Source organism: Homalodisca vitripennis, chromosome 1, assembly GCF_021130785.1.
Source record: "Homalodisca vitripennis isolate AUS2020 chromosome 1, UT_GWSS_2.1, whole genome shotgun sequence".
Classification (NCBI taxonomy): Eukaryota; Metazoa; Arthropoda; class Insecta; order Hemiptera; family Cicadellidae; genus Homalodisca; species Homalodisca vitripennis.
The window spans coordinates 76,186,669-76,199,301 of NC_060207.1; the positions used below are offsets into that span (position 1 = coordinate 76,186,669).

The 12,633-nt window shown below is 32.4% G+C and overlaps 1 protein-coding gene across 1 annotated transcript in view; it reads right to left on the reverse strand.

Annotated features, from left to right (window-relative positions):
• Window positions 1-11,598, reverse strand: part of LOC124364987 (vesicle transport protein GOT1B) — a 29,067-nt gene extending 17,469 nt beyond the window's left edge. The window contains 4 exon segments of the mRNA XM_046820855.1: window positions 1,273-1,358; window positions 1,360-1,452; window positions 5,778-5,869; window positions 11,268-11,598. Of these exon segments, the coding sequence (XP_046676811.1) occupies window positions 1,273-1,358; window positions 1,360-1,452; window positions 5,778-5,869; window positions 11,268-11,292 (296 nt within the window). The 5' untranslated portion in view covers window positions 11,293-11,598.
• Window positions 11,599-12,633: the final 1,035 nt, after the last annotated feature.

Here is a 12,633-nt window from a genome sequence, read left to right on the forward strand (position 1 = left end):
ATGAGTGATATAAGTGTGAAATGTGTATTTTGTGGAAAAGAAACGTGTGAAAAAAAAAAATGTTTCTCAAATGGTCAGATGAACAATATTCCTCCACACTATTGTCTGATTATCATTTAGAACGGTCAGAACATCGAATTGAACCGCCTGTATAAATATCTAACGCGCTCGAGTATTTCAAGACCGCATTTTTTACATTTTCACAAATCTGTCATGACCTTCGATCACGTCCAAATCGTCAGTCATTTAAATAGGATACTTTTTTGAGTTTACTTAACATTCCCTCTGAATATCTGACACGCTCGAATAACTTTTTTCTTCTTTTTTCTATCCCTTTTTATGACCACCGTCCACTAATTACTCGTCAGATTAATATCGCTCGGTTATCAGAAAGACATAGCCTAGCACGTATACATTATGAATGTCTGACGCGCTCAAGTATTTCCATGTGAATGTTTTTTTTTTCCTTTTTTTAAAAATTTGTCCGCGCTTTCCTCCACACTGAAATAAAAAACTTAACATAAACTTTTTTCGTTTTAAGACTTAATCTTAACAATCCTGTAGGCCCTCATGACGCTTTAGTAACTGCAAATTTAGCATCCCGGGCTCCCCTACTATAAGACATACAACATTTATTATCAAATGAGAGAAATTTATGTAAGAGATTTGAGTGATGGAATAGCACAAAACACGTAAACGTTTAGTTAAGGACTAGTTTTGCTCTAGATTACAATAATCCATACAATTACAGTAGTTGAAACAACAGTTTTCTTTAAAGTTAAAAATGTGTTTTAATTGATCAAGAATAAATCTTTACCAAAAATATTAAGTGAAATTCCTACATAAGCTAATAAATCAGTACAGTGCATAAAAAACCAGTTACAACACACTTTGCACAATAACTGGGAAAAAACATCAATGTGATAGACAAATATTGCAAACATTTTCTGGGGTTAATTTTTAATAAGACAAATATAATGATATTTTTTGCCATATAAAAATACACATTTGTAATGTAAAATTTATACACTTTCTGATTTGTGTCACTGTTACCATTTTTGTGAAAAAAAAAAATAGTTATCACTTTCTTTCAACAGTAAACTTTTAAACTGATAATTTTTTCACAACCCTGTATAAACCAAAACTTTAGCTACATTGTACATTGCACTACAGCTGCACATTCAGTATTTTGTTTTAGAAGGTAAAATAACGTACAGTCAATAAGTTAGGACAAATACTAAAACAATTTGTTTACAAAATATAATAACTTACCTGAACAACAATATAAACCCATATAGTTCCAGAAGTGTTCCAACAAATGCCCACCCATACAGGATAACCACAATTCCACCCAAAAAATGCTATTGATGCTTTTGTTTTGTGTCTTTGAAAGAAGAACCTAAACGTTCTCTCAAAACCTATCACTGCTGCTAAACCAGCAACAAACAATATCTGCAACAAAATTACAATTAAATTATTGAATACCATAGAACTATTTGTACACATTTAAATTCGTGTCAATTAATTTGCATTTTAACAAAATTTTGAAACTTTAAATTCCTTTATTGTGAAGAAGTGTGGTAAATCAACGAAACATGTTTATAAGAAATGGTCACTGTTATAATGGCTTATACAATTTCCACTTGTACCTTATTATAAATTTAACAACAGTCAAGAAAATGACCAATAAAATTATCAACCAATTTGTTGGTTAAAAGTTGCTAAATGAATGGTCTCTATGTATGTCACAGGTTACATTACAAATGGTTATTTATTGATACAAAACACTTTGTGATACGCTGTAGCCTCAGTATTTCACTAACTTCTGAATTATGTTCATCTTCAGTCATATCTAAATGCATATCATTTTTAAAGTTGCAAAAGCAGTAACAGACATGCCATAAACAAGATACAACTCAGTTTTGACTTTTTTTAAATCAATTTATACTTATAGTATTATAAAATACCAATGTTTCATCAATGCTTGAAGCTAACTTTTCCCCAATAAAAAAAGATATCAACTGATGTAAATGACTAAAACTTTTAACAGCTTTCTAGTGAGTGGTAATGCTAACTAAAATCAAACTATTTTCAATTACACAAGCATCATCTATTGAGACTTTCTTAAAAACTCATGTAACAAACCTTGCATCATATAGACATATCTTCATTTGTAATGATTAATGAAATGAAATGAAAAATGCCTTTATTAAAGAGGCAGAGTTAAGGCTATCAAGCTCTCTCTACCGCTCATCTTAATATTATATACAGTAAATTTACAATAGTTTAATACAAATTCGGTAAATTATATTAAATTATTATTTAAATATAAAATAACAAAATTTATTAACCTACACAAAATTAAATGACCTTAAAGTATAAATCTACATATTAAAATGAATTTAAAACAAAATACAAAAGAAAAAGTTTATATAGGTTGTAATTAATACAAGAAAATTTCAAAATGAAGAACAAGAAGACATTCAATCACTCTAACACACCCTCTGACCATATGACCGCAATAAGCAGCACCACCCGTCACCCCCACAGGCCCCCCAGCAGCAAGCCCCAAACCCCCGCCATGAAGAGTGCACGGTCCTCAATACATCTAATATCATCGGGGAGAGTGTTCCAAAGACGACAAGCTTCAAAAGTGAAGGACCTATTAAAAATGATGATCGATGGATTGGAATTGATAGTAATGTGGCTCCCCTTCTTGTAGGTCGTTCACTAATATCAGAGATAAAGTTGAAATTATCGGACAGATAAAGAGGCTATTTGGTTTTGACGATTAAATGTAGAATAGAAAGTATGTGGAATTGCCATAGTTGATGAAGTTTCATGACTGACAATTGCTGAAAATATTGTGTAACATGCTCTTGACGTCTGAGATTAAAAATAAATGTAATACAGTAGTTCTAAGCACACTGGAGTCTGTCCGATTGCTCAACAGTCATGCCATTCATCACGTCACAGAAGTCAAAGTGTGGTAGCATAAGAATCTTAATGAGCATCACTTTAACATTAAATGGCAGGTATAAGGCAAAACATCAAACTACGGATGCCAGCAAAGATTCTTCTACATGTAATCGTAACTTGGTCAGTCCATTTAAGATTTGTGTTCATAGTGAGTCCGTAATTTTTCAGTTTGTTTTGGTAAATTAGTTCACAACTGTTAAGTGCTTCCAAACATCAGGAAAAACATAAGAATCCAAAGAACAATTGAAAATAACAACTATAATAGGTAGTGTGATTGGTAAGGTATCCTTCAGAAGGCAAAGAGGAATATCATTACCCCCGACCACGTTGCTAGTCATCCTCAAAAACGCGGCAAGCACATCAGCCTCACTCACAGGTGCAAACGAGAACCGACAGCCGCCCGCATCCTGAGGAGCAACCCTCAGCTCGGCGACATAATCGCAAGCTGCAGATTAATGTATTGGTAAATTTACAAAATAGTCATTGATTTCATTAAGGCCAAAGGAAACAGGGGTATAGACATTTGATTTTTCAATTCCTAGGTCCTTAACCCAGTTCCATAGCGACATCGAGGACTGCCGCTGAGACAGAGTTCTATGATAAAATCAAACTTTGGCATTTCTGATTTGGTGCTGTGTACAATTCTTAAGGCGTTTTGTATCTTGCGTAGACTTTGACCTCTTGACCTTATGAAAAGCTGAATCTCTATGTTTCTGTAAATCTCTCATGAAATAATTTATCCAAGGGGTGGGGGCTATAGAGATTCTTTTTGTGACAATTGATGCGTGTTTATCAAGTAAGCTGATAAGAAAAGAGTTAAAATTAGTAACCATGTCATTTACATTAATGGTGGCAGTAACCTCATGCCAGGGCAAAGCAGCAGTATCAGCGAGAAGAGCAACATGATCTGTCTCTGTATTTCCAGTACTTAGTGATTTTTGGCATAAATTTTGGAGTTTGCAGTTTATAGGGGAAAAATATTAGATCATGTTTTGAAAGTCCAGGGGCAGGAAGTTGTCCATGGTGCGCCACATGGGTTGGGTCGAAGACAGCCATAATATCCAGGCAAGTATCGGTTGTGGCAGTATGGTGAGTAGCTTGAAGCGGAAGTAAAGTCAGATTACAAGATTGCAACATTGTAGTCAGGTACGTTTGGTCGTAAGTAGCAGGTCCAATTAAGTTAGAGTTCAGGTCTCCCATGATAAAGACATGACTGTAACGAGCTATAAGATTGATAAGTGTATGCTCAGTCTACAAGGTGCCTGGTATTCGAGGGTTTATAACAGACACCAACAAGTACATGACCCGTTTACACTAACATCCAGAAACATATACTCTGGATATCCCTCCCTAGTAGTGTTGGATGAGAATATAATAGAAGTAAGAAGGTGAGACCTGACACAAGCAGTGAATTCACCACCTTGTACATTAGAATCCACACGCTTATACAGGCGGTCGATTAATGTTTATGTTATAATCTACTGTACCTTTCACGTCATGTCTATGACATTATTTATTATTCTCATTCAGTTTCTCTCTAAATAGCCCAATTTGATGCATATGTTAATAATGTCTAAACTAATATGTTTGTTCAAGTATTTAAAGTTAATTACAAATGTGTGTACAAATTCTTGCAAAAACAAGGTTCCTTGGATATAAAATGAAAACGTTATTTAAGAACAGATGAACAAATAAATTGTTCCATGTAAAATGTTTGGGTACTAGTTCTATTTTTGTTTCTGAGAAATTTCAACTTAAATGTGTTCTGGATTATTGTGTATTGAGTGTTACAATGGTGATAATGTAACAGATTGATAAACAAATATCTTTAGATTAAGGTGGAACTTAACCAAAATAAATACTGATAAGCAAACAAGTCCAAAAGGCAGATTGTTTGAGTCAACAGGCAGACAGGTACAATACGTAATCAAAACAATTTCATTAATACTGTTCTCTTAAAATGTCATCTCTCTAACTCTTTCCCTTATCTTATCTTTTTCTTTCTTTGTCTGTAGAGATTTTTGCACAGTTCAATGGCACATGAATACAGACAAAATAAAGTTCAAAAGTGGGAGGGAAGGGATATAAAAGTTTTCTAATAAAAATATATTCATACATTTAGCCAATTAGCAATAAAACTTTTGGCACTTCAGAAACAAACTATATTTTAAACATGAAAAATAGATTTTTTTGTATTTGAAAATATAGAGCCACATGAATTGCTCACAAAAGCATGTTATTATAAAAAAACTATTTATTGTGTTTCAAACTCAATATGTAGGCTACAAATTTACAGTAAGTGATCATTTGAATATAAAAACATTTAACATGTTTTCTTAATGTATAATGTAATGAATTACAACATGCATAACTAGTAAAATATTTGTTTGGAAAACCCCCTTGCTCAAGACATTTCCCACAAGTGATTTGCCACTACAGATCTTCACACGAGTTAAAACATTCAGTATCCAATCAAAGTAAATTCGTTTGTATAATCTAATGTAAATTTAAAGTGTATAAACCTAAATAATTATATTAAAAATTCATTTGAAAAAAACCTCTGTTCCAAATAGACTATTGTCAAGAGTGCTTTGTAAATACATGATTTACAGGTTTACACAGTCCATAGACATATTGGATTATTGAGTGTTACATGATTGTTCATTATATTTTAGGTGTAACTAAAAAAAAATATTATTATTTAAAAAGTTAAAAATTTTAAAGTAAAGTTAATTAGAATAAAATATCTAATTAAAAGTATAATGTCTACATGTTTATAAACTGAATTTGCTACTTACATTACCAATTGCAAGTAAACCACGATCAAATAGTAGGATCACTCCAAGAAATAAGAAAAATACTCCAAATCCTGCTAAGCCCACACCAATTTCTGTAAAATAAAGTAAAGCTGTAAGTCTTCATTTAGCCATAACTATTTTAATCATTAAAATAATGAAATTTTCATATAATACCAAGACTATCTCCTGAATTCTCTGGCAGCTGAGACTGCTCTGTCCTGTAGATCTCTGCCTCATCAAGATAATGCACTAAGGAGAGCAGACAGTTGTTACTCTATAACAAATATTTAGCCTTATTTATCTGTATAAAGAATGCAAAATCACCCACCACCTATGAATTGCTTCCAATCTAATAATTAATTAAGAGACATCTGTACTGGCTGATATTGATTTTAGTCTAACAAAAACAATTTTATAAACCTAAAACACTTTTATACATCTGTGATTGCAGGATTATGGACTATGGATTTATCTAATTTTAAATATAAAAATTAATATTCATTTAAAGATTTTTAAGTTATTTTGCTATTTTTACTGGTTATTCAGACATATAAACATATTTTTAGATAATTGTTTAAATCTTATAAAAGTATACACTTTACAAGAAAAACTCAAAAGCCTGAGAATGCGTGATAACCTAACAAAGAAACAAAGTTTTATAACAAAATAAGAGTAACTTATAAAATTCTTTGATGTTTAACATTGTTCTTACTGGATAAAATTCTAGGTTTCATTATAAGTAATACAGTAAGTCATGTGTCAGAATATTTTGAATTAATAGGACCTAAATTTATTAAAATAAAGGGTAGGCTTACATAACTTGTGCCTATAACAATCACATTACATCACAAGACAACAAAATTGTAAGTTTCAAGACACACATATAACAAAAACTAGCCTATAGCAACAAACAAAAATCGTATACTACCAAGAAAATAAATAAACCATTATTAGGACCTTTCCTAATAATAACAAGTAGCATAAGTGACTTATTTTCAAATTTTTTTCTTATTTCCAGGAGTTTAGAAAAAATTTGAAACCAAAAGTAATAATAATAAGTAAATTGTACATGTTTACTAATTAAAGACAAAATTGATTTCATTTGATAATATTGACTGACAAAGTCAATTTTTTTAGAAAGCTGGATCTGTACACTTGTGAGAAATGATGTAAACTAGTGAAGGGTTGTTGAGTGGTAAACTATCTAGAACAGATCTTGGAGTGAGAATGACGAAAACTGTGCAACTTTATCCTACTGAGCAAATTGCTCAGAATCAAACTCTAACTGTCACTGATTGTCAATTCTTCATGGCCCATTATGGAGAGGAGTAAGACAGGTTTATTCTTTTCCGTCACAAGCAGAACCAATACTGTACCCTAGGTAAATAAATGCGTACATCAATTGGAGGGATGTCTTTTTAGTTTTTTTAAGTTTTCACATGTGTTAGTTTTCTTTTTCTGAGTGTCTGCCAGCTCTATTCAGCTAAAATAGTTATACATTCTGACGTTGTGGTTAGTTTGTTTAATAGTTTTGTAACCTTAATTATAGTACTGCTAAAGTTTCCTAGCTAGGAAGGAGGCATTCATGATCAGACCCTCTATGATTTTTGTTATTTTAGTGATAGGTTTATTATATATGTTTATTAACTATGTTTATTATAGGGCTGCCCCACAGTAGCTGGGAGGCACTTGTGTCATGCCAATGTGAAATTTATTCTCAGAAGGTCAAATAGAACAAAAACGTTTTTTATTTGGGTTAAATTACCACATAAACAGGTACTTGATTTCATTATTATTTTTATTTTAAAATCCAAAGGTGGCACAACGGCTGACGTGAGCTACCAATACGAGTTGACTCACGGTCAAAACAAGATCTCGTGAGCACATAATTAGAACAAGGAAATATTTCTCTGCACGAAAAGAGTATTCCAACTTTTAATATTCTATAACTTTGTTATTTGTCACTGTAACCCCTTGAAACCTTATTGTTTTGTTCAGGACGATAGCAATACGTTAATAACATGAAATTTATATTTTACCACTCCGGCTATTAATTTCACATTTACCAGTTTTATTCTGTCAGCTTGTAGTATTTGTATCAGGATGAGGTTGGGTATGATAAACGGACCCAGTTTTTTTATATCGATATTGACAAACGATATTACTTAATTATAATTTTCAATATAACCAACTGATTCTGATTTTTGAACACTAACTAACTTGTATCAACTATAAACACTTTTTCATATAATAAACGTATTTTCTTTTATAGATAATAACAGACAGTTGAAAGCTCATGGAAGACCGTGAAACAAAGATTAAAAAGTGGCATACCACCCAACCTGCTTGCAGATCATCTCTGTGTATGTGTATGGAAGAGAAGTACGGTTTTCTAGAGATGCTTCAACAACTTCTTGAAAGTGGTTAATCATTGCTACCCAGGAGAAAACATAAATAATTATGCATATTTTGTAGTTCCTGTTACAAATGTATTTTTATGTTGTTATCATTTTATTATTATTTATGAGTTTTTCCTATTTCCAGTAATAATTGTTTGTGTGATCGTTAGAGCTCGTTTATTATTTATAAGGTTATATTATTTTAATTCAAAATATGATTGTGATTATGAATATAGATATGTTGATATGATTTATAAATGCGTATTCGATAAATGAATATTAAGTATCGATGATTGTACTAATTGATATGAAAACCCAGGTTCGCTTATCGTACTCTACCCTTGGGATCTCTACTAGTATTGTTATCACTTGCACTTATAACTTCAATATTTTGATAGGCAATAACAAGTAGCATAAGTGACTTATTTTCAAATTTTTTCTCTGTTTACTTGTGGAAATGTGATCACAATTTATCAAAACATTTTCCTTCAACAATACATTACTTCCTAAATTGTCCTCGTACCACTGTTCAATAGTATCATTAAATTAAAATTCAGACAATCTAACTCACCAAAAATAGAAGGGCCAGGTTCTGAATCTATTACATATACAGCAATAAACCATATGACCATATGTGACAAACAACAACGAATAGAAAAGTCAAGGACGCGGACTACTCAGATATGAAAATTTGAAAAATTATACCCCGGCAGCAGTATAATAAGAGGCCACCACCACAATAGAATCATAGGTTAAACTAAATGTTAAGAAATGTTTTATTTGTTATATTTTATAGATACATGTAACAGATAGTTTTTATATAACATAATTGGTGTCAACATTTTTGTTTATATAGTTTAGATAATCGTAAATTAATATGATTCTTATTATACTGCAGCCAGACTAATTCACTTTTTAAACATGTTACTTTTGAAAAATCAAAATGTAAAGTGGCACAATATGTAGGGTACGATAAGCAATGTAAAGTGGCACGATATGTAGGGTACGATAAGCGGACCCGGTTTTTTTATATCGAAATTGGCAAACGATATTACTTAATCATAACCACCGATATAATCAATCGATACTGATTAATTATTTGGAACAAATAACTTAAATAATCTATATCAACAGCTGTAAACACTTTCAAATAATACACGTAAGGTAATATTTCAGTTTTACATATTATAAGTAAAATTTGATTATTAAAAATGGGGTAGCTATAAGATAAAAGGCCGGAGCGGCAAATCACGAATTTGACGTTATCAACATATTCTGCTAACCCTCCTGAACAAAAAAAATATATAGTACTAGAGGGCGCAAATGACAAATAACATGATTTTAGGGGGTATATTCATAAGTGGTTAAGTTTCTAATGTTTTAATGTTCAGTTTGTGTGCTGTGTCTGGATAATCTGTTTACTTGAATATTATCTGCGGCCGGGACTGATAGCAGCCTGATAACGTAACTGTTATCTGAGTTCTCCGGGGCAGAGTCAGTGCTTCACAAGATATCGTGTTCAGTAGATTGGATTGAGTGAGTGCGTTACAATCATGAATCAACCATCCACTAGTTCGACCAACCCTAGTGAATTGTGTGTGTCGGAGTGTTTAGTAGGGCACGTAAAGAGTTTACGTTTCAACCGAAACAAAATTATTTCCTTTTTAATTGAACATGGAATTTTTAATAATGAGTGTATTTGTTCGTCGTGCGGTCGCGTGTTGTTTTTAAACTGGGAGACTTTGTTGTTTCGTTGCGATAGGAAAATTAGAAAAATTAGTAAGAAAAGAAGTTTTAAATGTTACAATTTTTAAAAATCCACTTTTTTGTTGCTGCTGCTCAGCTATATCCGCCAACACACTAATGGTAAGTGTTCTCTGTTAATATCCATCTATATATTTATATTTCAGTTTTTCATGATTTATTTAGTTTTTTAACTTTACATAATTGCCTTTGCATTACATTTCAATTTATATTTCTGATCAGCCCCTCTAGAATTTTATATTTTACTGATGGGTACTATCTCGAGGGATGTTTTTCTTTAATTGACATCAGTGCGGCCCTGCCGAAGCCCGCGGTGATGGCCGGAGGCACTCATCTCATTTCGATAACAAGTAATTAATTTGTTGCTCGAAATTAAGAAAAACATCGTTCATTTTGATCAAAATTCTGCTCATTTCAGTATTATTTTTCATTTACGTTTGCAAAGATGGCGACTCATCCGATGATGTCATCACGAGGTTGAATCATGGTCACAAAAGGTCACATGACGCTCAACGTGGATGTAGAACATGGAAATATTACTCTGCCTGTGAATAGTTGTTTAATTTTCTATGTTCTAGAACTTCGTTATTTCTCATTTCCACCCCATCAAACCTTATACTTTTTTTGTTCTATAGGACGATTCCAATAAGTTAATAATGCAAAACTCGTATTTTTCCGCTCCGGCCGTTAATATGATAATTACCAAAAATGGCAGTCAATTTTAGAAAACTACATGACATTCATTTGAAAGATGATATGAGTCATGTTTTACGTGGCTTCAACATGTTGGATTCGTACCAAAAAATCCATTATGTGATTTTTGGGAAAGAAAGAACTGTAACTGTGAGAGGAGCAAATATGGTCGTCTTCAGGTTTCCTAATTTTGCTTATAATAATGTGTTTCATCACTGTAAATAATTAATCCATATTTTAATTTAAAACATATGATTGTTATTAAGGACTATAGATACTTTTATATCGATTGATAGTGCAGGATTTGAGATGCGAATATTAGGTATCGATGATTACATTCTTCGATATAAAAAACCGGATCCGCTTATCGTACCCTGCCCTTTTTCTTCCCCTTGGAGCGGCCTACTGCCATGCACTTAAAAAATTAGTAAAAACAAATTACCCAAGATTGACTTATTATCTGGTACTCATATTTAAATTAAGTAAATTTAAAAATGAAAAGTTCTTTTTGAGCTTGACGGCTCAATATAAAAATCAATCTATTAACTAGTTTGGTATAGCCATGGATTCCTTCTGAAAATATATTAAATATTTACAAAATACATATACAGTTGTGTGTACTGTATGTACTTACTTTGTACATCTGTGATTTCAAACATTTTAAAAACAATAATAAAGATATCTGAAAGTTACAATATTGGTGTGCACGAATCTGGAATAGTCATTAACCTTCTAGCCTAAACACAATTTCTTCATAAATTATAACATTTTTGGTGATTTTTAGAGGTGTTATAATAATAAACATTAATTAATTTTACACATTTGAAAATAATAGAGTTAATGACTTATTATCATATTTGGCTATAAATCACTGATAGTTTAAAAGTAAGGTTATCTGGATCACGTAAGAAGTAACAACAAACCCAAGTCCAACATGAAACAAAACTACCTTTCATTTCAGTTCGCTATGGGTTTCCTGTTGCCAACAAAATATAGAAGCTAAGCATTTGCTTTCTATATAACCATGTAATGAAATTAAGACGGTATGATTATTTGTGTTAGTACTTTTATGTGAAAATACAAAATATAAAATATTTATAATAGGATAATGCAATGCTGTTGAACGAACTAAAAACCGACAAAACATTCAAAGTTATCAGATAATAAGAACTATGACTGTGTAGAGTAACACATTACTTTACTTTATTATAACGATTATTAGCATATAAAACTAAGGATATTATTTAAATATGAATGACTGACAATAGCCCTAGAACGTATTTTATGCCACTTTTTTTAGTTGATCCGGTAAATTAAAAAAAAAATGTTCCTATTATATGATGACAAATACTATTGTTTTTTTTAAGAGCCGCAATGGCGTCCTGTGATACTCATCTGTCTGAGATGGAGCAGATGGTCCCCCCCCCACCCCCCCCCCCCCCCACCCCCCCCCCCCCCCACCCCCCCCCCCCCCCACCCCCCCCCCCCCCCACCCCCCCCCCCCCCCACCCCCCCCCCATCAAATGCTGTGGTGTTGTCATTCTTCTAGCATTTAGTTATGTATAGGGCCGCACATTAGTTTTAATAAATTCAGAAGCCCATTTTTCAGCATTCATTCGATCTGGTTCTTTATTAATATTGTACAAATATGTGACATCAACACAATTTCTTATATCGAAGCAATCAAATTTATGAGGCGTAGCCTAGAGCTAAGTTTTTAAAGCGGAAGAGACCTAAAGGTATCCATGGATATTGTGACAGCATTGATCAACACAGCACGCTATTATTGTTATCACCATGTTTGTAAATAGGTTTGAGAAAAGTTTGGAAGCCACAATGCACGGGCATCTAATTTCCCCCCCTATTGGGACCCATCAAGAATCTTTGTGAAATGAGCGTGCATGGAAGGCTAATTCCGCAAGTATGCAGATAATGTTGGATACAATCCCTCTAGTTAAAAAAGTGATGTGTTTTAAAACTAATGGTAAGCGTAAAAACCA